At 43.7% G+C, this 27071-nt stretch overlaps 1 protein-coding gene across 3 annotated transcripts in view; it reads left to right on the top strand.

Annotated features, from left to right (window-relative positions):
* LOC145353947 (cadherin-like protein 26) overlaps positions 1-27071 on the top strand; it is a 78102-nt gene that overhangs the window by 8307 nt on the left and 42724 nt on the right. For all 3 annotated transcript variants that reach the window (XM_080204965.1, XM_080204967.1, XM_080204966.1), the window contains exons 2-6: positions 4811-4933; positions 8278-8436; positions 14652-14799; positions 22984-23150; positions 26323-26451. In XM_080204965.1, the coding sequence (XP_080061091.1) occupies positions 4811-4933; positions 8278-8436; positions 14652-14799; positions 22984-23150; positions 26323-26451 (726 nt within the window). The remainder of the gene's footprint in view (positions 1-4810; positions 4934-8277; positions 8437-14651; positions 14800-22983; positions 23151-26322; positions 26452-27071) is intronic.

Here is a 27071-nt window from a genome sequence, read left to right as displayed (position 1 = left end):
GGGGAGATCTCATTGAGACGTATAAGATGATGAATGGGATGGATAGGATAGAGGTGGAAAGACTCTTCCCGCTCAGAAAGGATAGTAGGACTAGGGGGCGCAGCCTCAAGATAAAGGGGGGGCGGTTTAGAACGGAGTTGAGGAGGAACTTCTTCACTCAAAGGGTGGTGAACCTCTGGAATTCTCTGCCCGTTGAAGTGGTGGAGGCTACCTCGCTAAATATTTTTAAGACGCGGGTTGATGGGTTTTTGATAAGCGAGGGGATTAAGGGTTATGGGGAGAGGGTGGGAATGTGGAACTGAGCCATGACAGATCAGCCATGATCTTATTGAATGGCGGGGCAGGCTCGAAGGGCTGGATGGCCTACTCCTGCTCCTATTTCTTATGTTCTTATGTTCTTATGTTCTTATGTACACCAATCTAAGGGGTGTGACTGTCTTCTGGAACAAAGCGTCTAGGTGAAATTCCCCCTTCCTAATGTGTCACAGTGTTGCAGCTCTGTCTCCAGTTTAATGACTCTGTCTTGAAGCTCCTCAAGTTGTGGATACTTAGCCGATGGGCGCAATCCTATCGGCTGTTCACGCCACGCTCCGCTCCAGCGAAGTAGGAGAATTAGATGCGCAGCCAAATCTCCATTCACTGCAGCGGGATTGGAATATCCCACCAGCATGAACACCCTAACATTCCAGCTGATGTATGTTTGCCTTGGGTCACACTGGCAGCTGGAAGCACCAATATTTGGCATTCGCAACACATTGCTTGCTCTGCCATCTTCATTGTGCCTGAAGAAAGAAACTAATGAATTAATTTCTTAATGATTTTAAGTTAAAGTTTAAGAGTGCTTTTCTGATTGCCAATTCCTGTACTTACTTCAATCCTACCACATAATTAAATAAATAATTGATTTATTGGATCCTTATTTCTCTTCAGTGAGTGTTAATTAGTAAGTAGTAACTTTAGGGTTAATGAATTTTCTGGCCATTACTTTTTTTGAAATTACATTTTTTTCACACCCTAACAGCACTCGCTAACCAACTTACTATTTCTCTGCAAAGGTTACTAAGATATTCCAGCAACATTTAATACATCTAAACCTTACTTCGGAAAAGAACAGACGCTTCTATTTTATCCCGAGATGAGGTAGAAACTACTCACCAATCACCTACCCTGTCACACTTTGATTTTTTTTAAATGTTCTGACTGGCGCACATTACCTTTGACCCCAGCGCCACATATCTGCTCTTCCGATTCTCACATGTCTGCTCATCCGATTCTCACATGTAATTCTACATTCAGCAACGTCCTGCTGTTCATGAGAAGATGCAAGAATTTATTGTGCATGATAGGAGTGGTGAAATGTGATTAGTGCAATGTGTGACTTCAGTATGCTGATTTATTTATTTACTTCAAGGAGGATTTCTCACTGGCTTGGATTGGAGCAACATAAGATTAAGAAAGTGACTGGGTGGCACAGGGATTGGTGTGGGAGGAATGGGTTTGAATTTATGGGACATTGGCATCAGTATTGGGGTAGGTGGGACCTGTACAGGTGGGATGGGGTTGGTCTGAACCGTGCTGGGACCAGAGTCCTGGCGAATCGTGTCGATAGGACTGTAGATAGGGCTTTAAACTAATTAGGAGGGGGGGAGAGTGCGAGGGTAGGTGAAATTACAGGGTCTAAAGTAAAGAAGAGGGTACAGGTACGGGAAGAGGCCAAGGATGTCCCAATAATAAAGGGAGTAGGGTGCGTGAGTAAGGTTGGTGGCGTTCCTGCAAATAGGGTACAGGTGAAGGCTGGGATGAAGGCACTTTATGTGAATGCACGAAGCATTCGGAATAAAGTGGATGAGCTGGTGGCGCAGATCAGCACAAATGGATACGATCTGGTGGCCATTACAGAGATGTGGCTGCAAGGTGACAGGGACTGGGAGCTGAATGTCCCGGGGTATCAAGTGTTTAGGAAGGATAGGCGGGAGGAAAAAGGGGGGGGCGTAGCTCTGCTGATTAAGGATAGCATCAGGGTGGTAGTAAGGGAAGATATAGGAGCCAAAGAGCAGAAGGTGGAATCGTTGTGGGTGGAGATTAGGAACAGCAAAGGGAGGAAGACGCTGGTGGGTGTCGTCTATAGGCCCCCAAATAATGATCTGGAAGTGGGGTGGGCTGTTAACGCGCAAATAAGTGCGGCGTGCAGGAATGGAACGGCCGTAATTATGGGGGATTTCAATCTACATACTGATTGGTCGACCCATGTTGGACGAGGTGGGCTTGAGGAAGAGTTCTTGGAATGCTGCCGGGATAGTTTCCTTGAGCAGTGTGTGTTGGAGCTGACGAGGGAGCGAGCTATCTTGGATCTGGTGTTATGTAATGAGGCAGGTAGAATTAGGGACCTTGTGGTGAAGGATCCTCTTGGGAAGAGTGATCATTGTATGGTGGAGTTTCTGATGCAGATGGAGGAGGAGAAAGTGGGTTCCCAGACCTGTGTCCTTTGTTTGAACAGAGGGGAGTACGATAGGATGAGAGAGGAATTGGCGAATGTTGATTGGGGGAGCACATTGGAAGGTAGGTCTGCTGAGGAACAGTGGAGGATCTTTAAGGACATCTTTCTTGGTGCTCAGCAGAAATTTATTCCGATGGTTAAAAAGGATCGTAGGAGGAGAGATAATCAGCCGTGGATAACGAAGGAGGTAAAGGAGAGTGTTAAATTAAAAGCGGATGTGTTTAGAGTAGCTAAGAGTAGTGGGCGAGAAGAGGATTGGGAGAGGTTTAAATATCAACAAAGAATGACGAAGAAGTTGATTAAAAAAAAGGTAGGATAAACTATGAAGCTGGGCTAGCGCTAAATATAAAAAAGGATAGTAAGGGTTTTTATAAATATATAAAAAGGAAGAGGCTGACTAGGGTGAACGTTAGACCCTTAGAGGATGAGAGGGGGGACTTAGTGGTGGGGGATGGGGAAATGGCTGAGGCCTTGAGTAACTTTTTTGTTTCGGTCTTCACGGAGGAGGACGTGAATAGTTTGCTGGGTGTTAGCGATGGAAAGATAGTAGGAGTGGAGGGCCTGAATGACATTATTGTTACTAGAGAGGCAGTGCTCGACAGACTGGAGGGACTGATTGTGGACAAGTCCCCAGGACCGGATGGAATGCATCCAAGGGTTCTGAAAGAAATGGCGGAGGTGATAATGGATGCCTTGATGATTATTTTCCAAACCTCGCTGGATTCTAGGGAAGTGCCGGAAGATTGGAAAACGGCTAATGTTACGCCGTTGTTTAAGAAGGGTAGCAGGCAAAAGGCAGGGAATTATAGGCCGGTTAGTTTAACGTCTGTTGTAGGTAAAATGCTTGAATCCGAAATCAAGGAGAAAATAGCGAGGCATCTTGAGGAGAATTGTTTGATAGAGTAGACGCAGTTTCGTTAAGGGGAAGTCGTGTCTGACGAATTTAGTGGAATTCTATGAGGATGTGTCTAGTGCGGTGGATAGAGGAGAGCCGGTGGATGTGGTGTTTCTTGATTTTCAGAAGGCATTTGAAAAGGTGCCGCACAAGAGGTTGTTACAGAAGGTTGGGGGCATGGAGTTGGGGGTAGGATGTTAGTGTGGATAGGGGATTGGCTGTCAAATAGGAGGCAGAGAGTGGGAGTCAATGGGTGCTATTCGGATTGGCGGTTGGTGACTAGTGGAGTGCCCCAGGGGTCGGTGCTGGTGCCTCAGCTATTTACCATTTATATAGATGATCTGGAGGAGGGAACCGAGTGTATGGTGTCAAAATTTGCTGATGACGCCAAGATTGGTGGAACGGCAAATTGTGCAGAGGGTGTGGAAAGTCTGCAGAGGGATCAAGATAGGCTGGGCGAATGGGCCAGGAACTGGCAAATGGAATTTAATGTTGGCAAGTGTTAAGTTGTCCACTTTGGTAGGAATAATGGTAGGAAGGACTACTACTTACATGGCGAAGAACTGCAGCATGCTACGGTGCAGAGGGACCTCGGGGTCCTTGTGCATGAGTCGCAAAAACCCAGCCTGCAGGTGCAGCAGGTAGTCAGGAAGGCGAATGGGATGCTGGCCTTCATAGCGAGGGGGATTGAATATAAAAGTAGGGAGGTCTTGCTGCAACTGTATAGGGCACTGGTGAGGCCGCAGCTGGAGTACTGTGTGCAGTTTTGGTCGCCGCACTTACGCAGGGATATTTTGGCCTTGGAGGGAGTGCAGAGGAGGTTTACTAGGCTGATACTGGAGTTGAGGGGGTTGAGCTATGAGGAGAGGCTGAATAAACTAGGCTTGTACTTGTTAGAGTTTAGAAGAATGAGGGGAGATCTCATTGAGATGTATAAGATGATGAATGGGATGGATAGGATAGAGGTGGAGAGGCTCTTCCCGCTCACAAAGGACAGTAGGACTAGAGGGCACAGCCTCAAGATAAAGGGGGGGTGGTTTAGAACGGAGTTGAGGAGGAACTTCTTCACTCAAAGGGTGGTGAATCTCTGGAATTCTCTGCCTGTTGAAGTGGTGAAGGCTGCCTCGTTAAATATATTTAAGATGCGGGTAGATAGGTTTTTGGTAGGCAAGGGGATTAAGGGTTATGGGGAGAGGGCGGGAAAGTAGAACTGAGCCACGACAGATCAGCCATGATCTTATTGAATGGCGGGGCAGGCTCGAAGGGCTAGATGGCCTACTCCTGCTCCTATTTCTTATGTTCTTATGTTCTTATCTTATCCTCAAAATGGAACCCACAGAGTCTCTTAATCTGTTTGACGTGGGAACAATGTTAATTTTCGACATTTATATCTTAACTATTGAAATTCTTAATTTCAGGACCTGTGCAGGGTAGAAGCACGACCTTCAGTGGTGTTGCACCGTACAAAGAGAAGATGGATTTCTGGCACTTTTCAATTGACAGAGGAAGATTCAGGACCTTTCCCCAAAAATGCAGTAAAGGTAAGTATCTACATGAGAGATGAAGAAAGTTAGCTACTGAATGGATAATGAAAAATATCTAAATCTTTCAAGGGGCTATTTGGTGGTACCATTTTAATGCCAATTTGTCACTCAATATTGTGTATTTTGTATCTGCAGATATGTGTGTGTATATGGTTCATATTGATGGCTGGCATTTAGTGGCCTTATGTATATTAATTATTAATTCATTGACTGTCTGACAAAGAAATTAGCTTAATATTACCTATTTAAATTAATTTGGTCCTGATTACTTTCTTGAAGATATTTAAAGATCTGACTTCTAGAACCAAAGTATGCTTCTATTTCTTGTTGCAACAAAATTGTTGCATTGTACTTGTCTGTCTGGAGTACTCTTGTGCCTTACCTTATAGTATAAATTCCGGGAATCTGAAAGACCTTCTGTGTCCTCAACAACACTGTGAACATTTTGAGATCGGAGGAATTGAACCATGTTCAGTGTGGTGCATAAATAATGGTGCAGAACAAGGTCAGAATGGCCTGTTTCTGGTTTGTATACACCATGATGGATACTATTGATCCCAAAGTAATAATCTACAACTAAAACACAGATCACAATCCAACCACACACCCCTGCCACTGTTCCCCCCACCCCTCCCTCACCACCTCCTGATTGTCGGAGGATTCAAGATCATGGCATGTGGCTATTAGGTGAAACTCTAGGCTAGATTTTATGTCTCACCACCCCCATCCACATCCCCAACCCCTCCCTCACCCTTGACTGTTTGAAGATAGGCAACATTTTTGAAATCCAGTGCATGATCTTCCCACCATCTTTACACTTGTCCCTGAGTAGTATGAAACTTAACAGGGCAGTGGCTTGCCCACCCATCACTGGGCCTAAAGAGGTCCACTAAAGGGCCTGATCCAATTGTGCTTTGGTAGAGTTGCTAGACCTCTTATTGGCTGATACTTTTCTGAAGTGGGATTTCCTGTCCTCGAGGGATAGAAATCCCACCTCCAGCATAGAAGGATAAATGTTAAATTGCAGCAGGACAACTGTTTTTCACCTGGGCAGACTCCACATCCGCATTTCAGCTGTGTCTGTAAATCCAGGTCGCTTGTCTACCAGATATCCATAGTATATTGTACACCTGTCTGATATTATTCTGATTTATACCTACTACTGGATCTCCCCATCAGATTGAACTGTTGCCTCTCTAGGGGAGGGTGGGCGGAGCTGTAAAATTCCTCAGATGACCTTCCCACTGCAGCCTATCCCTGATTTTACATAAGGTTGGTAAGGTTTGGGCCGGTGGGCCTGCCCTTTTCCCAATTGAGGCTCTTAAGTGGGCAATTAATGACCACTGGCCCATTTCCCACCCAGCCTCAATTTTGAGGCTGACAGGAGGAATTCAGGAACAGGAGAGAATCCCAGGAAGTTACCCTGCTTGGGCCTCTGGCAGGAAGTGGGGGAGAGCATTTCTTCTTCAATGCTTCCATTGGGCACCCCCTCCTCAAGATCTGCCATAAACAGGGCTTCCTCTCCCTCCTGACCTTTCCCTCAAGACCTCCAACCCTCTCTCCACACCTCCCCAGGACTCGCCTCCCCTCTCAGCCTTGAAACCATCAGCACAAACAAGGTCCTGGACTCTAGAATTTTGAATCTGGGAATTATTTTAGCCCCAATCCTGGCTACTGCTGGCACTGCTGAGATTACAGAATGCTAGCCTGTCAGCTCTCAGAGGTGGCACTTCAACCAAAATGAGGGGCAGATACCCTGTTTCCAACTAATTAGCACCCGTTGGAGTGTTAGATAGCCATAGAGTTGTCAGTATTGGTGAAGATGCATGCCATCTAAAAGATCCTGCCCCAGGGATGTATCTATTCTGTACACAGGATCCCTATAGTGCAGAAGGAGGCCATTTGGCCCATCAAAACTACACCAACCACAATCCCATCTAGGTCCTATTCCCATAACCCCACATACTTACCCTGCTAATCCCCTGACACTAAGGTCAATTTAGCATTGCCAATCAACCTAACCTGCACATTTTAGGATTGTGGGAGGAAATCAGAGCCCCTGGAGACATGGGAAGAATGTGCAAATTCTACACAGGCTGTGACCCAAGCCTGAAATTGTACCCGGGTCCCTGGCACTGTGAGGCAGCAATGCTAACCACTGTGCTAGCATGTTTGTCTTTTCTAATACACTTCATGCCTCTTATTCTTGTGATCCTCTCTCTGTTTTGGTTTAGTATTTCAGGTTATTGTTTATAAGTTATCTTGCACACACTCCTTCTGCCTCTTCTCTTCCATCCTGTTCTCTTTGTCTCTCGTTTCCCTATCCCCCCCTGTTTTCTTCCCTCAGACGTTTTTTGACTCTTTACATCACTCATGCTCAATATCACTTAACTCTGTTTCTCCAGCCTGGATTGGGCTAAGAGTCTGTGTGAGGTAAGGTTGGATCCCTTGTGTATGAAAGAGGCAAAGTGTAAGAAACCAGAGATGGAGGATGTGGGTTAGTCTGAAATTCTGGTGCATTTCTGGTGTGAAGATGCTGGCGTTAGACTGGGGTAAACACAGTAAGAAGTCTCACAACACCAGGTTAAAGTCCAACAGGTTTATTTGGTAGTAAACAGCACTAGCTTTTAGGGTTTGCCCCTTTGTCAGAGTTTACTACCAAATAAACCTGTTGGACTTTAACCTGGTGTTGTGAGACTTCTTACTGCACTTCTGGTTTGGCAGAAAGTGCCCAAGGGAAGCATCAAGACCTGAGTTCAAGCATGAAAATGACCCATTAAAACCTGACTAAAGATAGCAAATATTCTTTGGCAATTTTTCAGTAACTATATTTAGCACTATGTTTTGCAGGATGCCAAAGTCAATAGCAATGCAATTTATTTGACAATGTTGGGTACCAACAACCAGATCGACAAGCATTGGTATGCCTGCCAACCATGGACTGTGGAAAATTATCTCTCAGTCTTCAGCTCTGTGGAAAACATTCAAATATTTTAAATATTGATTATTTTAACAGAGGCATTTTAGATTAGCAACTTATGTGTTTGTAAATGTGTAAAGTCAAGGGAAAAGTTTTTAACCATGTTTGGAAATTAATATCTGAGAAATACTTTTATATTTGAATGAAGATCATTCCACTCACATCAATTTATTTCCACAAGTCACAACTTTGTGTATTTATGAAAAGAAGAGACATACCATCGAGCTTTTTGTCTTGTACTCATCAGGTCAGTCAATGAAAGCAAGATGAAATGCCTTGATAGGCTGCCTTTTATTCCCCCAGAAATATTAAAGTTCTGTAATGACAAATAATTTTTATTCTCAATTTTATCATTTTGCAGGTTGCCAATGACAGGTCAACAAACCATACAATATTGTTTTCAATTAAAGGACAGGGCGTGGACGTTGATCCTGAAAAAGGATTGTTTTCAATTGATCGGGAAAGTGGACAAATACGTGTCCATCACAAAGTTGATCGTGAAAAAACAAAACAATTTCTGGTACAAACTATTTTCATTTGAGTTTTTAAAATAGCAGTGCAATTCAATGCACCTTTGTTGGATTCAATAATTTCTACATTTTTGTTGACTGAAGTAAAAAAATGTGTAAGAGTTAGAGCTGGAGAGAGAATTGCAATGTGCTGAAATTCTGAGTCACAATCAGGCCTACATTTTCACTTCCGGGTCTGGTGTGCAGAAATGAGATATTTCCTGGTCCTGTGAAACTGACCCAGGAACAAAAGAGGCCTCAGAAATTGGGATTCTCATTCCAGGTAGGTGGGTGGGATTAGAAGTTGAGCCTGCCTCCACTAGAACAAACGCGTAGGCTGTCGTGTGCAGAGAAGGGCTGGCTAGAAGGCCACTGCGTGAAAGATGGAAATAAACCCAATAAAACAAAATGCATTCATCCGTCCTTTACTGAACACTCTCAACCTCCAAACTCTCCCAATGCCTCATCTGTGCCACCTCGAGTCATCTTGTGCTCTTTTGCCACCCCACATCCCTTCAAACCCACATGCCAGTCAGGTGGGGGCAGATGCTGACTTATATGGGCAACTGTCCCTGGGAATCACAGCTGTGCAATTCCACTCCTCAATCCCTTCAAAAATGGTGAAGGCCTGTGCTATGGACAGGAGTGGGTTTAACTTGAAACAGGCCTGATTCTTCCTCTCTCACTGATCCATAAACAGAAAAGTGGTTTTGATTTTAGATTTCCCTCTTTATCAGTTGTGACTTTTTTCCCCAAACTGACTGCAAACTCGAGACGGGTAAAATCAGAGGGATAATTTATTTTACACATTCTTAAAATGTGGCAGGAGAGTTTGCAAAGACACCCTCTCTTTGTACAATAAAATAGGGATAAGGGAAAGAGAAAGATACAGGGCAAAGTCTGCAAACAAAATAAGAATTATTGTTTTGCATGAGTCTAGAGGCCAGAATAAATAGCTCAGTTGTGTATTCCTCCAGAGATGTTAGGCTGCTGAAGATGAAATGAGACATCCACTTATCCAGTGGCACAGACTTCCCTGATAGATGATATACAAGAGACATGATTTTCTTTTGTAGCAGGTTTTAGCTCAAATGTTCTCGTAGAAACAGTGGAGATGAGGCTCAGGCAATTTAAAGCTGGGCAAAGCTCTGGTTTGTTGCCATTTTTGTTGGTGGAAGATAGCAGATTGACTCGTTTTGCTTTGCAAGACAGTATTACAGGTTCCAACAACTTGTGGGGTGGTGGTGGAGGCAGCGTGTGGGAGAGGGTGGAGAATGGGCCATGCTATATAACTTACACTCTTCCTCTTGCTTTGGACAAAGCATGTATACTCTTGGTCTGGATTCTTGAGGCATTTAATGTCCCATTCATTCATACGTTTACCAGAGGTTTATTTAAGGAATGTGCTCTGACTCCCAAGTAATGTAAAGCTCTCCCTATTATACTTTGTCCTTATAGATGGATCATTTCCATTGGCTAGGCTTTGCTTCAGAAATGCAAAGGGACCTTTGTACATTTCCTTGGAATTTGATTTCTGTAGTTACAAGGATGTTAGTGCCTCCTTAGTGGTAACAAGTTTACAATGGTTTTCTGAAGGTTAGAAATTAATTTTGTGTGAATCATAGCAGACTATGGTTTCAGTCACTGTGAAGCCTTTGTCTTTTTTTAAACTATAATGTAGTGAGGAAGATATGCTTCATATCCTCTTAGCCTTACACAAGGTTTGACGGCAAGACCTTGAGTTTTGGACCTCTGCTGGCATTTTTGGGCAAATGGTGAGCCTCTCCATCAATGAGAAAATTCAGACCCCCCACCTTGTGTGGTTTTCGGAGAGTTCCTGTATCTGTAATTATGCAGATGGTGCAGCGTAGGTGGTTGGGGATCAGGGCAGTAAAATATTCCGCAAAGTTGAGCTTGTATGATTGGCTGAAGGTGTTCAAAGTCTGCTTATTCTTGTCACAAGGACCCATAAGCAATAATTTCAGACCAAAGTAGCCTGGAACAGTCATGCAGATATTACTTTTGAACTGTGAAGTATTGTATGGTTGATTTTTGCAAGTGTACAGTTTACTGGGGGGCAAGTATTCTGCCTTGTGTTTAAAAGCCTTACTGCAATTTTCAGAGGGAGTACTGTGTTTGGGTGCTAAATGTGTGATGCTGAGAATTCTTGCTGCAACTGTACAGGGCACTGGTGAGGCTGCAGCTGGAGTACTGTGTGCAGTTTTGGTCGCTGCACTTGCACAAGGATATTTTGGCCTTGGAGGGAGTGCAGAGGAGGTTCACTAGGCTGATACCGGAGATAAGGGGATTGGACTATGAAGAGAGACTAAATAGACTGGGTCTGTACTCGCTGGAGTTTAGAAGGATGAGGGGGGATCTTATAGAGACGTATAAGATAATGAAAGGGATGGATAGGGTAGAAGTATGGAGATTCTTCCCGCTTAGAAAGGATAGCAGAACTAGAGGACACATACTCAAGATAAGGCGGGGGACAGTTTAGATCGGAGTTGAGGAGGAACTTCTTCACTCAAAGGGTGGTGAATCTCTGGAATTCTCTGCCCGTTGAAGTGGTGGAGGCTACCTCGCTAAATATATTTAAGTCACGGGTAGATAGGTTTTTGACAGACAAGGGAATTAAGGGTTATGGGGAGAAAGTGGGAAAGTGGAACTGATCCACTTCAGATCAGCCATGATCTTATTGAATGGCAGGGCAGGCTCGAAGGGCTAGATGGCCTACTCCTGCTCCTACTTCTTATGTTCTTATGTTCTTAATTTCAACACATCGTCTGAACTTCTCTAGCACTGTTGCACATTTATGCCACTTCTGGGAGAGAATTTTCAGGACCCCACCCGCCAGAGGGTTTACATGCAGGGAGGGAATAAAATTCCATGGGTAACCCTCCCACCCATCACCAACCTGTCTGCAATTTTATGGGGAATGGTCAATCCCTGCTCTTACTCCAACTGAGACCCTTAAGGGATGAATTAGTGTTAACAAATGGCCACTTCCTGCCCAATATCAATTCTGAGACCAGTGGGAGCGAGTTAGGGATGCGACGATGACCAGCAGGTTACCTTGCTCAGGTCTCAGCTGGAAAGGCTGAGGGTTTTCTACGACTGGCTGTGTTTTCCAATTTGGGATCTTTGCCTAAGTTCTGCCACCCATCCCCTCGGACTCCATTTGCCTTGGATTTCCTCTGGGTGCTCCATTTCCTCCCACACACCAAAGCTGTGTAGGTTATGTCGATTGGCCATGCTAAATTGCTCCTTAATGATGTAGTGGTATTAAGAGGGGAGGCTCCTGAGATGTTTGTGGTTGGGTGGGAAGTAGGGGAGCTATTTCAAGCTTATACAACCACTCACTAATGTAGAATTTATGGTTTGGCAGATTTGGGTCACATGTACTGTTGGTCTTTTGACCGCTATAAAGATTCTGCCTGATTGTCTTGTCTCAAAGTCATTTCAATATTTGAGACAGGAGCTAACTTCTGACATTATGTTCCATATGATCCCCAACCCATCTTTTAGCAGTGCTCCCTTACTTCCCACCCCACCACTAACGTCACAGGAACCTCCCCTCTTAATACCACTGCATCATCAAGGAGCAATTTAGCATGGCCAATCAACGTAACCTGCACATCTTTGGTGTGCGAGAGGAAACTGGAGCACCCAGAGGAAATCCAAGCTGACATAGGGAGAATGTGCAAACTCCATACAGACAATCACCCGAGGCTGGAATTGAACCCAATTCCATGGTGCTGTGAGGCAGCAACGCTGACCACTGTACCACAATGTCTCCATATTGCCTGGAAGTCTCATATCCATCTAACTTCAACATTTACTGATGCAAGAGTGCAATTATGAAATTGTTTCCATTTCAATTTAGCGTTACTTATTTCCAGCTTATACAACCACTCACTAACTTAGAATTTATGGTTTGGCAGAATTGGGTCACATGTACTGTTGGTCTTGTGACCACTATAAAGATTCTGTCTGATTGTCTTGTCTCAAGGTCATTTCAATACTAGAGATAGCAGCTGGCTTCTGACACTGTGTTCTATCAGGTTAGGGCTTGTATTTTGCTGCAGCAGGTCTCCCATTCTGTTGCCGCACAGGAGGTAGGTAGCCTTCATGCTGTATGTGGTTGGTACTCAACGTTATAACTTCTGGGTTAGTGCAGGTCCTTGTTTTGTCAGCTAAAAGAGATGAACATGGCATCTCCCTCACTCTTTTGAACGTTTGACACAAGACCTAACAGTTGTAAAGATGAAAGTGGAAGAGAATACATCACAGGATTTGTAGCATTCAATTGTTCGACACTTGATAATGTTTGCCTGTTGACTCTTCACTGTTCTGTAAGTTTTTAGTCAAAACTGGGTGTGGTTACTGAGGAACAGAAACACTGAAAGCCAGAATCTACACTACTGAGTAGCAGACATTTTAGAAGGATAGTAAATAAAACCTTGTTCATATATAAGAAATGGTGTGTCATCTCTGCATATACTCAAGGCAGAAAATACAACAGGATTCATTTCCCTGGTATGCATTGACTTTCTATACATCTGTCCACATGCCAGGTGTTAATATGGTTAACCACTAGACAGGAAATAGGGGTAAGACACAATTAAATGGTGATGGAATGAACATATCCCAGAGTGATTTTTTTCCATGACCTGATTGATATAAGATCAATTAGTATAAGGTCAATTTGAATCTATACTACCTTGATTAAGCTAGTAACTAGATTTTTACCTTTACTATTAAGTTATCTGTCAGTATAAGGATACTAATAAATTAACAACAGCATAATATAAGAACCCTCATAACATTTAAGAAGCATATAGATGAGCATTTGAAGTGCCATAGCATACAAGGTTATGGACCAGGCACTGGAAAATGGGATGAGAATAGATAAGTGCTTAGTGGCCAGCACAAACATGATGGGCCTAAGGGTCTCTTTTTGTGCTGTAAAGCTCTCTGACTCAATCGCTGAAATTCTCTGGCTGTTCATGTCCTGCCGCTGCTGCCAGCAAGGAAGGAAAATTTGGCACTCAACCAAATCATTGTTCACTGCCACGGGGACCAGAGAATCCTGATGGCATGAATGGCCAGAGAATTCTGGCCTAGGACTGTACCAGGCTAAAGATGAGTTGGGAACTTAGTCCAATGTTCTCACCTCACAAAATTAAATGCAGTTAGTGCAGTGTGCTGCGGGCTGGCTTAACAACTCAGCCATTCCTAGCAGATTTTGTTGATACTATAAAATGTGTTGACCACAAAACATAACCCAATTATGGATGGCTCACTTAGAGGAAATTACATTTGTATGGTACGTTTCACAACCTGAGGATGTCCCAAAGTGCTTCACAGCCAATGAGGTACTTTTCAAATGTAACAATTGTTATAAAGTAGGAAATGCAGCAGCCAATTGGTGCACACCAAACACACTCTCCCCGCCCTATTCTCACCATCCCAAAAAGGAAAAACGGGTAAAACTTAAGAAGTGATTGGTACTGGTCCTCACTGGTCTTTAAGTCTTAGAATGGAACTCCAGTTAGGACCAGTGCCAAGCATTTCTCAAATTTTACTCATTTTTTCTTTCTACAGCAATGAGATCAACTATTTTTGCCAGTGTTTGTTCAAGGATAAACGATGGGCAGGATGCCGACTTGAATCATTTTACAGTAGGAGATCATTTACTTCTATTTGAGAGTACAAATAGGACCTTAGTTTAACACCTCATTCAGAGGGCTGCACTTTCCAACAGTGCAGCATTCTGCCAGTACTGCATTAAAGTACCAGTCAGAGAATCCAGGGTTATGGGGGGAAGTGGAGTTGAGGATGATATCAGATCAGCCATGATCTCATTGAATGGCAGAACAGACGATGGGCCAAATGGCCTACTTCTTCCCCTATATCTTATGGTCTATCTATATCAAAGGCAAAATATTACTGAAGTTGCCATTTGGTGAATAAGGTAATTTCAATTTAAAAATAACACATTACAAAACAAGAGCTAGGTGTGCTGCCTGTGATGAAGTTCATGACAATTAAAGTGCAATGCTAAAAACATAAATGTGAAATCAAATCAATTGGTATAAGATCAATTTGAAGTCAAATTTCTGCGTGTTTAACCTAAATAATAGAAATGTTGAATGCCTTCATATTTCTTATGATACAATCCAGCTTTGAATAACAATGAATTCTTTTTGTTTTCCACATTTAGTTTCAAGTCGATGCTCTGGACAAGGAAACTTTAGAAGTTCTAGATGATCATATGTTATATAGAGTTGTTGTGAATGATATCAATGATAATGCACCTGAATTCACCCAAGACATATACAAATTTGATGTAAGGGAAAATACATACCCAGGTAGGAGCTTGTTCCCAAGTTGCTTGTTCTTATGTTCTTCCCTATCTGCTCAATTTAAATGATTTAGCATGGATGTTTTTAATTTTTTTCAAAAGAGATGGTTCATTATACATATTTAGATAGTTTCTTGGACAATGGGTACATATCCATCAGCTCGACTTACTTTAGCATCAGTCACTTTGCGTGATCTTGGGGTGAAGGGGATCAATGGAAAAGGCAGGATCAGCCTACTGAACTGGATGGTCAGCCAAGGTCATAACGAATGGTGGAGCAGGTTTGAAGGGCTGAAGGGTCTACTCTTGCTCCTCGTTTCTATGTTTTTATGATGATTTGCCTGTCTGAGTCACTTCCTCCTAGACCATGCCATTCCATCAGTTTGATCTCAATCTCCTTGAGGTCATTGACTTGTAATTTGTAAGTTACAATCTCCACCACCTTCTTGCAGGTTGTGTGGACCTGCTGGTGGGGGTAGGGAACAGGAACTGCCTGCTGTGCATGAGTGAGAGAATGAATGTGTGTGAGTAAGAGTGTGTGTGTGAGTGAGTGTGTGTGTGTGTGTGTGACTGTGTACGAGCAAGAATGTTTGAGTGTGTGTGTGAGGGAGCCTGGCTCACTTCTAAGGCCCTATTTTACCATTGCGTTGCTTTGCCCGTTTTCAGGCGAGAAAACTTGGTAAAGTTGGGTGTGAGGCCATTAATGTAATCTGTGCTCATGTCTGCCCAAGTGCTCACTTTACCAAGGCCAATGCATTTGTATGCATTTAAATTGAATTAATGGGCTCAACTTGACCAGCATTTCCCCCTTTACCATTGCGTTCACCCATCCAGATTCGGTGCAAAACAGACATGCTCTGCAAAGGGTCTGTTTTAGCCGAATGTCTGAAGAGGCGAGTTCAGAATTTCCAATGGCTCTCTGACTCAAATCAGTGGTGGAGGAGGAGGGAGGCAGGTCAGATCATTTTCTGTGAGGGGGGGAAGGCGGGTCAGATGTATCTCTGGTTGAGGGGGGGGAGGGAAGCCTGATTGTTCTCTGGTGGGGAGGGGGTGCGGGGAGGGGTGTGTGGAGGAGGCGGGTAAGATGAATCTCTGTTGGGGAGGGGGAGGTGGGGGGTGCAGGGAGGCCAGATGGATCTCTGGTGGGGAGGGGGTAGGGGCTGAGGCAGGAGGAGGGGGAGTCGCTGCCACTCTGCGGGTGGTCAGTGGGGGGTGAGGGAAGAGGGTCGCAATTGGTCTGAGTAGTGGGGGTTGGGTGGATAAGGGGGATGTGGGGGTGGGGTGATGTCTGTGGGGCCATCGCTTCTGGACTGTTTTATCTGCCTTTTGTGGCCTTGGAGCGATGTGACAGGGGCACGATATTTTTCAAATTTTTTTTACTGAGCATGCGCAGTTCAAAGCTCTGATCAGAGCTGCAGCATTTTAGACGCGATAAGCCCCACCCACAGCACACTTCAAACATGCAATTTTTTTTCAGGCTAAGTGCATATGGGGGCACCTGGGAACAGATTTCCAAGTCGGATCTGAATTATGCCCAGATTCAGCGCTTAGAATGAAAATGGTAAAATCAGGCCCTTAGTCTCAGCCCCACACACACACCAACGCATTCACACCAGTTCACACAGTGATTGAAGCTGAAGGCTAGAGAATAAGTATCCTGAGACTGGGAGTGAGCCAGAGAAACATAATTTGACTTTCACATTCTAAGATTCATCTTTATTCATTACTCATTAATTTATATCATTGAATCCATAGAAACCCGATAGTGCAAAAGGAGGCCATTCAGTCTATCGAGTCTGCACCCACTCTTTGAAAGAGCACCATATCCTGTCCCACCAGAGATCCATCTGCGCTCCCGCCCCCCCGCATCCCGAACCAGAAAAACAACCCGAGCCTTTCCAGCCTCTCCTCGTTGCTGCAGTTTCCAAATCCTGGCAATATTCTTGTAAACTTCCTCTGCACACTGTCCATATAAATTATGTCTTTCCTGTAATGTATGTACACAAAACTCCTGCTGTGGCCAAACCAGTGCTTTATGCAGTTCATGCATCACATTCCTGCTATTGTATTCAATACCTTGTCCAATAAAGGAAAGCATTCCATATGCTGTCTTGACCGCCTTATCTACCTGTCCTGCCACTTTCAAGGACTTGCGTACATGTACTCCAAACTCCCTTACTTCCTCAACCTCTCTCAATATCCGCCTGTTCATTGAGTATTCTCTTGCTTTGTTTGACCACCCTGAATGCGTTGCCTCACACTTTTCCAGATAGAATTCCATTTTCCACTTCTCCGCTCACTCAACCAAACCACTGATACCATTCTGGAGTCGATAGTTATTCTCTTCACTATCAACGACATGGTCAATTTTTGTGTCATCTACAAATTTCCCAATCATGCCTCCCACAATTAAGTCTAAATCATCAATACATACAACAAACAGCAAGGGTCCCAACAGTGAATCCTAAGAATACCACTGGAAACTGTTTCACATTCATAAAAATATCCATCAGCTTTTATTCTTTGTTCCCTGTCACTAAGCCAATTTTAGATTCAACTTGACACCTTCCTGTATCCCAGGAGATTTCTGACCAGTCTGCCATGTGGGACCTTACTGAAATCCGGGTAGACAGCATCTACTGCACTACCCTCATCATTCCTCCTTGTTACTTCCTCAAAATATTCTATTAAGTGAGTAAGTTATGGGCCACGATTTTCCAGCCCTGTCATGTCCAACATGGAATATATTGGAGTGGGGTGGGGTAGGAGAATCATGGGTGAGTGATTTAGCGTGTTTGGCACCAGAGCCAAACCTTCTTGGTATCTTGAATGGGAGGGCATAGAACATTACAGCGCAGTACAGGCCCTTTTGCCCTTGATGTTGCGCCAACCTGTGAAACCAATCTAAAGCCCATCTAACTGACACTATTGCAATATCATCCATATGTTTATCCAATGACCATTTAAATGCTCTTAATGTTGGTGAGTTCACTACTGTTGCAGATAGGGCATTTCACGCCCTTACTACTCTCTGAGTAAAGAACCTATCTCTGACATCTGTCCTCTATCAATCACCCCTCAATTTAAAGCTATGGCCCCTTGTGCTAGCCATCTCCATCCGAGGAAAAAGGCTCTCACTGTCCACCCTATCTAATTCTCTGATCTTCTTACATGCCTCCATTAAGCCACCTCTTAACCTCCTTCTCTCTAATGAAAACAGCCCCAAGTCCCTCAGCCTTTCCTCATAAGACCTTCCCACCGTACCAGGCAATATCCAGGTAAATTTCCTCTGCACCTTTTCCAATACTTCCACATCCTTCCTATAATGCGGTGACTAGAACAGTACACAATATTCCAGGTGCGGCCGTACCAGAGTTTTGTACAGTTGCAACATGACCTCATGTCTTCGAAACTCAATCCCTCTACCAATAAAAGCTAACACACTGTATGCCTTCTTAACAACCCTTTCAACCTGGGTGCCAACTTTCAGAGATCTATGTGCATGGACACCGAGATCTCTCTACTCATCCACACTACCAAGTAACTTACCATTAGCCCAGTACTCTGTATTCCTACTACTCCTTCCAAAGTGAACCACTTCATACTTTTCTGCATTAAACTCCATTTTTCACCTTTCAGCCCAGCTCTGCAGCTTATCTATGTCCCTCTGTAACCTGCAACATCCTTCCGCACTGTCCACAACTCCACCGACTTTAGTGTCATCTGCAAATTTACTAACCCATCCTTCTACACCTTCATCCAGGCCATTTATAAAAATGACAAACAGCAACGGTCCAAAACGGATCCTGCAATACACCGCTAGTAACTGACCTCCAGGATGAACATCTCCCATCAAACACCATCCTCTGTCTGCTTATAACTAGCCAATTTCTGATTCAAACTGCTAAACCACACTCAATCCCATGCCTCTGTATCTGCTGCAATAGCTTACCGTGGGAAACCTTATCAAACGCTTTATTAAAATCCATATACACCACATCAACTGCTTTACCCTCATCCACCTCTTTGGTTACCTTCTCAAAGATCTCAATAAGGTTTGTGAGGCACGACCTACTCTTCACAAAACCGTGTTGACTATCCCTAATCGAATTATTCCTTTGTAGATGATTATAAATCGTATCTCTTATAATCCTTTCCAAAACTTTGCCCACAACAGAAGTAAGGTTCACGGGTCTATAATTACCAGGGTTGCCTCTACTCCCCTCTTGAACAAGGGGACAACATTTGCTTTCCTCCAGTTTTCTGGCACTATTCCTGTAGACAATGATGACCTAAAGATCAAAGCCCAAGGCTCTGCAATTTCCTCCCTTACCTCCCAGAGAATCCTAGGATAAATCCCATCCAACCCAGGGGACTTATCTTTTTTCATACTTTCCAGAATTGCTAACACCTCCTCCTTATAACACCTCCTTCTTAGACTAGACAATCCTGTCTAGTCTAATAGCTTGTATCTCAGTGTTCTCCTCAACAACGTTGTCTTTTTTCTGTGTGAATACTGGCAAAATATATTCATTTAGCCCCTCTCCTATCTCTTCAGACTCCACGCACAACTTCCCACTACTGTCCTTAACTGGCCCTAATCTTACCCTAATAATTCTTTTATTCCTGACATACCTTTAGAAAGCTTTACAGTAAGCTTTAGGGTTTTCCTTGATCCTACCTGCCAAAGACTTCTCATGTTCCCTCCTGCCTCTACTTAGCTCTCTCTTTAGGTCCTTCCTGGCTAACTTATAACTCTCAAACACCCTAACTGAATCTTCACTTCTCATCTTGACGTAAGTCTCCTCCTTCCTCTTCACAAGAGATTCAACTTCTTTAGTAAACCACGGTTCCCTTGCTTGACCACTTCCTCCCTGTCTGACAGGTACATACTTATCAAGGAAGTGCAGTAGCTGTTCCTTGAACGAGCTCCACATTTCAATTGAGCCCATCCCCTGCAGTTTCCTTCCACATCCTATGCATCCTAAATCTTGCCTAATCACGTCATAGTTTCCTTTCCTCTGGCTATAACTCTTGCTCTGTGGTATATTCCTATCCGTTTCCATCGCTAATGTAAACGTAACTGAATTGTGGTCACTATCACCAAAGTGTTTACCTACCTCCAAATCTAACACCTAGCCTATGGGCAGGGGGGTTCATAAAGAGGGTTATTAAGAGGGACCCATGGGAGGGCTCCAATACCCTGATGCTGATGATTTTTTTGGGAACAGGGTAGGGAAACATTCCCTCAATAAGTGAATGTGGGGAGGGGGATTACTCGATTTCTGTGGGGGAGAGGGGGAGTCCTCAATTTCAGGTTGACATTGGGGCACCCTTTAGAAATGGCACTCGATCTCTGTGAAACCAGGCCCCGCCCCTCTGAGGCACCCCCACTCTGGCCCCCTTTCTCTTCAGATCCCCACTCAGCCTCTCTTCAGATTTAGTACCTTGGCAGTGCACAGTTTTTTTAAAGTTTAAAATTTATTTATTAACGTCATAAGTAGGATTACATTAACACTGCAATGAAGTTACTGTAAAAATTCCCAATTGCCACACTCTAGTAACTGTTTGGGTACAATGAGGGAAAATTTAGCATGGGCAATGCACCTAATCAGCGTGTCTTTCAAACTGTGGGAGGAAACCGGAGCGCCTGGAGGAAACCCATGCAGACAAGAGGAGAACGTGTCAACTCCGCACAAACAGTGAAAGAAGCCAGGATTGAACCCGGGTCCCTGGTGCTGTGAGGCAGCAGTGCTAACCACTGGCATTGTGCCGCCCCTGATACCCTGTCACTGACACCCTGGCCTGGTGCCTTGGGTCCCTAGGGGGCTTGAGGAAGTCTAGTGCCATTTAACCCACTGCTGCTGCCGAAGAAGGCTCCATCAAGGGTCTTGGGGGTTGTGTAGGCTGAGGCGGTGGGCAAGTGTTGATCTCACCACTCTCTGCTGGGATGGGAGGGCGTTGTAGCTGAACTGTTCCATCTCTCCAGGTTTTCTGCTGGCTTGGGCAGTTAATCCCAATTTGGGAGAATCATCCCCTTAGTCATTTTTTGGGAAAATTTTGCCCGTGATCTTCTCCTATCAAAGTCACGATAACTATCCCTGATCAATCTGTGTCTTTCTAAGTGACTGTTTATCCTGTCTCTCAGAATTGTTTCCAATAATTTGCCCACCAGCCAAGTCAGACTGAGTAGTATATAGCTTTCTAGCCTATCCCACATATCCTTTGTACGTAATGGTACAACATATACAGACCTCCAATCCCCCGGTACCTCATGTCTATCTAGTGAGGATTGGAAAATGATCCTCAGTATCTACCATTTCCTCCCTGGCTTCCTTCAACAGTTTGTGATACAATCCATCTGCCTCTGGTGATTTATCCACCCACAAGGATGCCAATCTCTCCAGTACTTTCTTTCTCACTATGCTTATTTTATCTGGTATTTCAAATTCCTCTTTAACTAGAATGTCTACATCATCCCTCTCCTTAGTGAAGCCAGAGGCAAAGTATTTATTGAAAACCTGGCCCATATCTTCTGAATCAACTCACGAGTTAATATGTACATTTCTGATAGGCCCTATCTTTTCAATAGTTAACCTCTTGCTCTTAGAGAATTGGTAAAACATCTGAGGATTTTCTTTGATTTTACCTGTCAATTTTTCATATACTCCCTTTGCTTTCCTAATTTCCACTTTTATTTCATCCCTTTACTTCCTGTATTCCTCTACGCTTTCTATAGTATTAAACCTTTAATGACAATCATAAGCTTTCTTTTTCTGCTTTATCTTGGCCTGTATCCTTCTGGATAACCACGGGCTTGAGATTTGGCAGCACACTCTTTTCTCCTTTACTTTGTGGAAACATGGCTAAACTGTACTCATAGAATTTCACCTTTGAATTCCTCTCACAGCTTTATCACAGTTTTTCCTTCCCGACTGTTCTCTCAGTGTCTATTAATTTGTGACTCTGTACATCATGAATGAATGACTGGCGGAGCAGGCTCAAAGGGCTGAATGGCCTACTCTTATTTGTGTTCTTTATCATTCCAAAGGTGGTGCTATTCTCCAGTCCGACATTAAATCTTGCTGAGTCGAGCACATTGACATTACAATGGGATACGGACAATATTCTATGAAAGGTGTTCAAAAGATCCTGAAACTTGATCAGCCTCTTTTCCACAGAGTAGTTGTGAGGTTTGCAGCTTGCCTGTGAAGACTATCCATTTTTTTCTTTCTGTATGCACTTTTATTGAATACTGGGGGCAGTTCAGTGGCTAGCACTGCTGCCTCACAGTGCCAGGGATCCAGGTTCAATTCTGGCCTCGGGTCACTGTGTGCGTGGAGTTTGCACATTCACTGCGTGGATTTCCTCCGGGTGCTCTGGTTTCTCCCCCCACTCCAAAGATGTGCAGGTTAGGTTGATTGGCTATGCTAAATTGCCCTTTAGTGTCAAGAGAACTGGAGGGGGTAGATACATGGGGTTATGGGGCTAGGGTGAGATTGTTGTTGGTGCAGTCTCGATAGGTCAGATGGCCTCCTTCTGCACTGTAGGGATTCTATGATTATTACATCTTTAATAAGATAACTCAGATCAGCAAATTGTTTTATGATATGTATGTATTATTAGATAGATATGTAGGAAAGCAGTATAGCCAATTTACACAGTAATTTACATGAAGGATCAACACAATTTCCTCATTTACTTTGGACAGGCAGATGAGGCTTGAACACCAATGCAGCACTTCTTCAAAACTTCACTGAAGCGTTACCTTGCATTCAAGTCTTGGAGCTTGAAAGTAGAACCCACTCAATGTTACCAGCTGAACCATAGTGAAACAAATATATTTTCCAAGACTGTACTTGGTTTCCGAGCGTGCAACGTTCATAGTAATTGATTATACAGTTGTAAGATTGTAAGGTTACATGTGTGCAGGGAATCTGAGATGAAAACCAATATTGCTGGAAATGCAACATCTGAAAGACAAAAGATTAATATTTCAGGTGCAATATTGCTGGAGGCGGCAGATAGCCTTGCACCTCAAACATCTTTACTGTCAAATATTGACCAAACTGTCAAATGTTTTCAGTATCTTCTCTTTAAGTAGACATGTCTCCTCATGGGGTATAATTACAGCAGCACGGATTTTTCTAGCCACGTATGTTTACCGAGTAATTAATGTTCTATGCTTTAGGTAAAGAAATCTGCAGTGTTGAAGCAAAAGACCCTGATGATGCAAGGCGTGGTAATGGAAAAGTTTCCTACTCAATTGTTTCTCAAAATCCTTCAATCCCATCAAATGTGTTTAAAATTAACTCAGAAAATGGATCCATACTTCTTCAAAAATGTCTAAATTATGATGTATGTATTATCTATACATTGTTTTTAAATCTTAGCTTATGTTTTTGCAAATGTAATTAAAACGTTCAAATAATAATATAGCTTTCTTGCAGATTAGACAATTAATATAAGCAATTATATGACAAGTAGAAATTATATTTTACTTTAATCAAGGATCTCATTGTCATATGTAATAGGCGCTTGTTCTTTTTTAAATTATAAGCCTTTAATATCAAAACATTGTTATCAAAAACAGGCCAAAACATTGTGGTTAGAACTCCCTGCCCTCAGTCATGGCTGGGATACTTTGGTCTCGCTGCAGTGAGTGGAGATTTAGCTGAGTGTTGAATTTTCCGTTCTTGCTGGCAGTGGTATTGGGGCAATCAAAACAGGAGAATTTTGGCTTATATGTTTTCAAAAAGGAGTATGGCTCCTGGGGTGAAGGAGATCAAACAACAGGGGGGAAAGCAGTATCAGGCTATTGAGTTGGATGATCAGCCATGATCATAATATGTGGCGGAGTAGGCTTGAGGGACTGAATGGCCTATTTCTGCTCCTATTTTCTATGTTTATCAGATGCAATGCAAATAACTTAACTATTGGGTACAATTTGATATTGAATGGGTTGGCAATGGCAGGGGACATGAATCTAAAATTGAGTGCCATGATGATGTGTCTTTCCACTGCCATGGGTATTTTACCTACAGCTGGAGAAGCACAAGGTGGCCTGCATGCTCGAAGGTCAACTGAGGCCCTTAAGTGATCAAGTAAGGGTCCCCTCCCACAGATACCTTGGTTAATTGCAAGGCCATCACATAAACCACTGTTAACAGCTAGTGAGGGGTAGGGGCATCCTGCGCTCATCCTTCCATTTGTTGCCCCTTGTATCTTGCCGAATGCAGTCCCCCACCCTCCTCTATTCCACCCATCTGCTGGAGCCTGCCAGCCTAGTCTCAGCAAAACCTTGCATTGCCTCTGAACCAGCATTTTGCAAATGCCACAGGCAGTGCGTCAATGCTAAATACTAGATTATTCAGGGTCCTGGGCACCTAAACCACTACAAAGCCACAGAGCCTTGAAACTCTCCATCCCTGGAAGTGTCTAAGTAAATTAATAGAAGACATTGAAGATCCCTTCACCCAGTAGTCAGAGGCTAAGGTGGTGTCCGTTTTCCATGCTATCCAAAAAAGGAAAAGTTGAAAACTGGGACATTTGGACTATTTTTAGGAAATGAACACAACATGGGGCACTGAACGAAAATCCAGGACTGCGTTGTCAAAATCAGGGCCTTTAGTCACTCTATCTACAGGGGCCTGGGTGTTAGCTCAAATATAGGGCGGAATTCTTTGACCACGCTAGTCTAAAAGCCAGAAATTCCCACCCGACTGTCAATGCGTTTCACATTGTCCACAGCCTGCCTGCTAAAATTCCAGTGGCGGGTGGGATGGAAGAATTCTGGCCATAGATCCTGAGAAGCAGTCAAATTGCCGATCTCCCAGCATGCTGGAGGCAGTACTCAAGGAGGGAACCCCTGAATCTGGGAAAATCGTGGTCATTCTAAGAGGGTTGGGGAACTCTAGGTGGAGTGTGTATAACTGGACAAGCTTAAGTGGAAAGGGTGGAAGCCATGGCTCAGAGGTCCTCTGTTATCTGTCTGCCACCAGACGGAACACCTTGTAGACAATGAGTTTGGATGGGCAAGTGCAGTATTCTCTTCACATTCTATTCCAAGCTGAAATGGGATAGGAGCCTTCTGTTTAGGAAAGAAAGTGGTAAGAAAAGGCAGGTCATCCAATCCCACATGTTTTCTTAAACTAAGAGTTATTTGGCAAGCAGGGCAGGATTCTAGTAGGAAGGAAGCCCCGCAGTGCTGAAGTGGGAGGCAAGGCAGTGCTTACAACAATGGGATTCCAAAGGAGACCCAGAAGGGATAGCAAGAGACCCAAGAGGAGAAAAGAGCCTAAAAGATGAAAGAAGTCTTTGGCTTTCTAGGCATTTTCAGAAACTGAGGAAATTTAAGTAGATGGGGCTGAACTGGAGCGAGAAGGCCTCAGTGACATCCTTCCTGTCCATCTACAAAATACAGGGCCTCATTACCACCATCTCAAGTTTCACCAGACAGGTCTAGGCAGGGGTGGTTAAGAGAGTAGAATGGAGGTGACTGGATCAGTGAGTCAGTTACCACTGTCTACCAGTGTTTACATGCTATGAATGAAGAATGTATAATGAGGTGGCATGGTGGCACAGTGGTTAGTACTGCTGCCTCACAGTGCCAGGGACTCAGGTTTAATTCCAGCCTCGGGTCATTGTCTGGGTGGAATTTGCACTTTCTCCCTGTATCTGCGTGGGTTTCCTCAGGTACTCCAGTTTCCTCCCACAGTCCAAAGATGTGTGGGTTAGGTTGATTGGCCATGCTAAATTGACTTTAGTGTGAGGGGATTAGCAGGACAAATGAGGATTGCGGGAATAGGACCTGGATGGGATTGTGATTGGTACAGACTTGATGGGCTGAATGGCCTTCTTCTGTACTGTCTGGACTCTACGGTAATAACTCCAGAAGTCAACTGTGAAGGAACCATGCTTTTATTGCACAAATAAAGTTAAACAATAACTACAAGTTTGTGGTGAACACAAGTCCCAACTGGGACTATAAGGTTAATGGACCCTCTCAGGGTCTTGCTTTATATATGGCTTGGCATATAAACTCTACTAGGTGGGCTAATTACCAGTTCCCAGGGAAGTCATATTCAATGAACCCAGCTAGGAAATCAGTGAGTGATGCCCCATGTCGATCATACGGGCCATCACACAGAGCAGGCAACAACTGTGGATGAAAGGGGAAAGAAGTGGAACTCAGGGCAGAAAGCAGAGCTAGGCCTGGCCACATTTGACCCCATTTTCTGCCCCATTATTTATCAATTTTGGTCAGAACTGCAAAGGAAAATGCAATCTAGTGTGTTGTATATATTGACTTTGGGATAGTGCTAATTCGTTCAATCAAAAATAGATTACCAAAAAAATGTAAAACTCTCCTCAGGCTGCAGGGTAAGAACTTTACCCAAAGTAAACAGGTGCACTTCAACTGACCAACAACAAGGTTTGTAACTATCTGTTTTGCTGGTAGGAGGTTAATGGTGATGTTTTTTATGAAAGGTCATTTATGTTTTGTAACTGATTATTGTTTCTGTTCCAGACCATCAAATCTTACTCTTTAGTCATTAAAGCGAGAGACAATGGATTGAATGTACTGTCCTCCAGTGTAACAGTGCAGATTAATGTGCTAGATTCCAATACCCATCTTCCAATTTTAAGTCAGCAGGCTGTAAGTATAGATATGTTCTGGCATAAGGGTGTGGGCCTTTTCTTTTTAACCTTGAATTAGAGGTGTGTTGGGGAGTGGATGCAGATTTAAAATCATCGATCTTTCAATTGCAATCGTAACCCAGCTCCAGTGCAGCCAATTTTGGGTTTAATGCATATGCTTTTAGATACCTTCAGGTTGCCTACTCACCAAAGTCAGAAATTAAATTACTGTGGTTGGGCAGGTAGATAACATTACGTTGAAGTCTTTAAGAGGTTTTAATGAGGCATGGGCAACATGGCAGCACAGTGATTAGCACTGCTGCCTCACAGCGTCAGGATCCAGGTTCGATTCCAGCCTTGGGTGGCTGGCTGTGTGAAGTTTGTGTGTTCTCACCATGTCTGCATGGGTTTCCTTCGGCAGCTCTGGTTTCCTCCCACAATCCAAAGATATGGAGGTTAGGTTGATTGGCCATGCTAAATTGCCAGTTAGTGTCAGGGGGACTAGCAGAGTAAATATATTGGATAATGGGGACAGAGCCTGGATGGGATTGTTGTTGGTGCAGGCCAATGGGTCAAATGGATTCCTTCTGTACTGGAGGAAATCTGTTGCTGTGTGGTTTGCTGAAGCTTAGAAATAGC

The sequence above is a fragment of the Carcharhinus amblyrhynchos genome, chromosome 16 (assembly GCF_965287045.1).
Source record: "Carcharhinus amblyrhynchos chromosome 16, sCarAmb.v2.hapA, whole genome shotgun sequence".
Lineage (NCBI taxonomy): Eukaryota > Metazoa > Chordata > Chondrichthyes > Carcharhiniformes > Carcharhinidae > Carcharhinus > Carcharhinus amblyrhynchos.
Note: the sequence above shows the minus strand (reverse complement) of the source record. Positions and strands in the feature narration are given on the sequence as shown.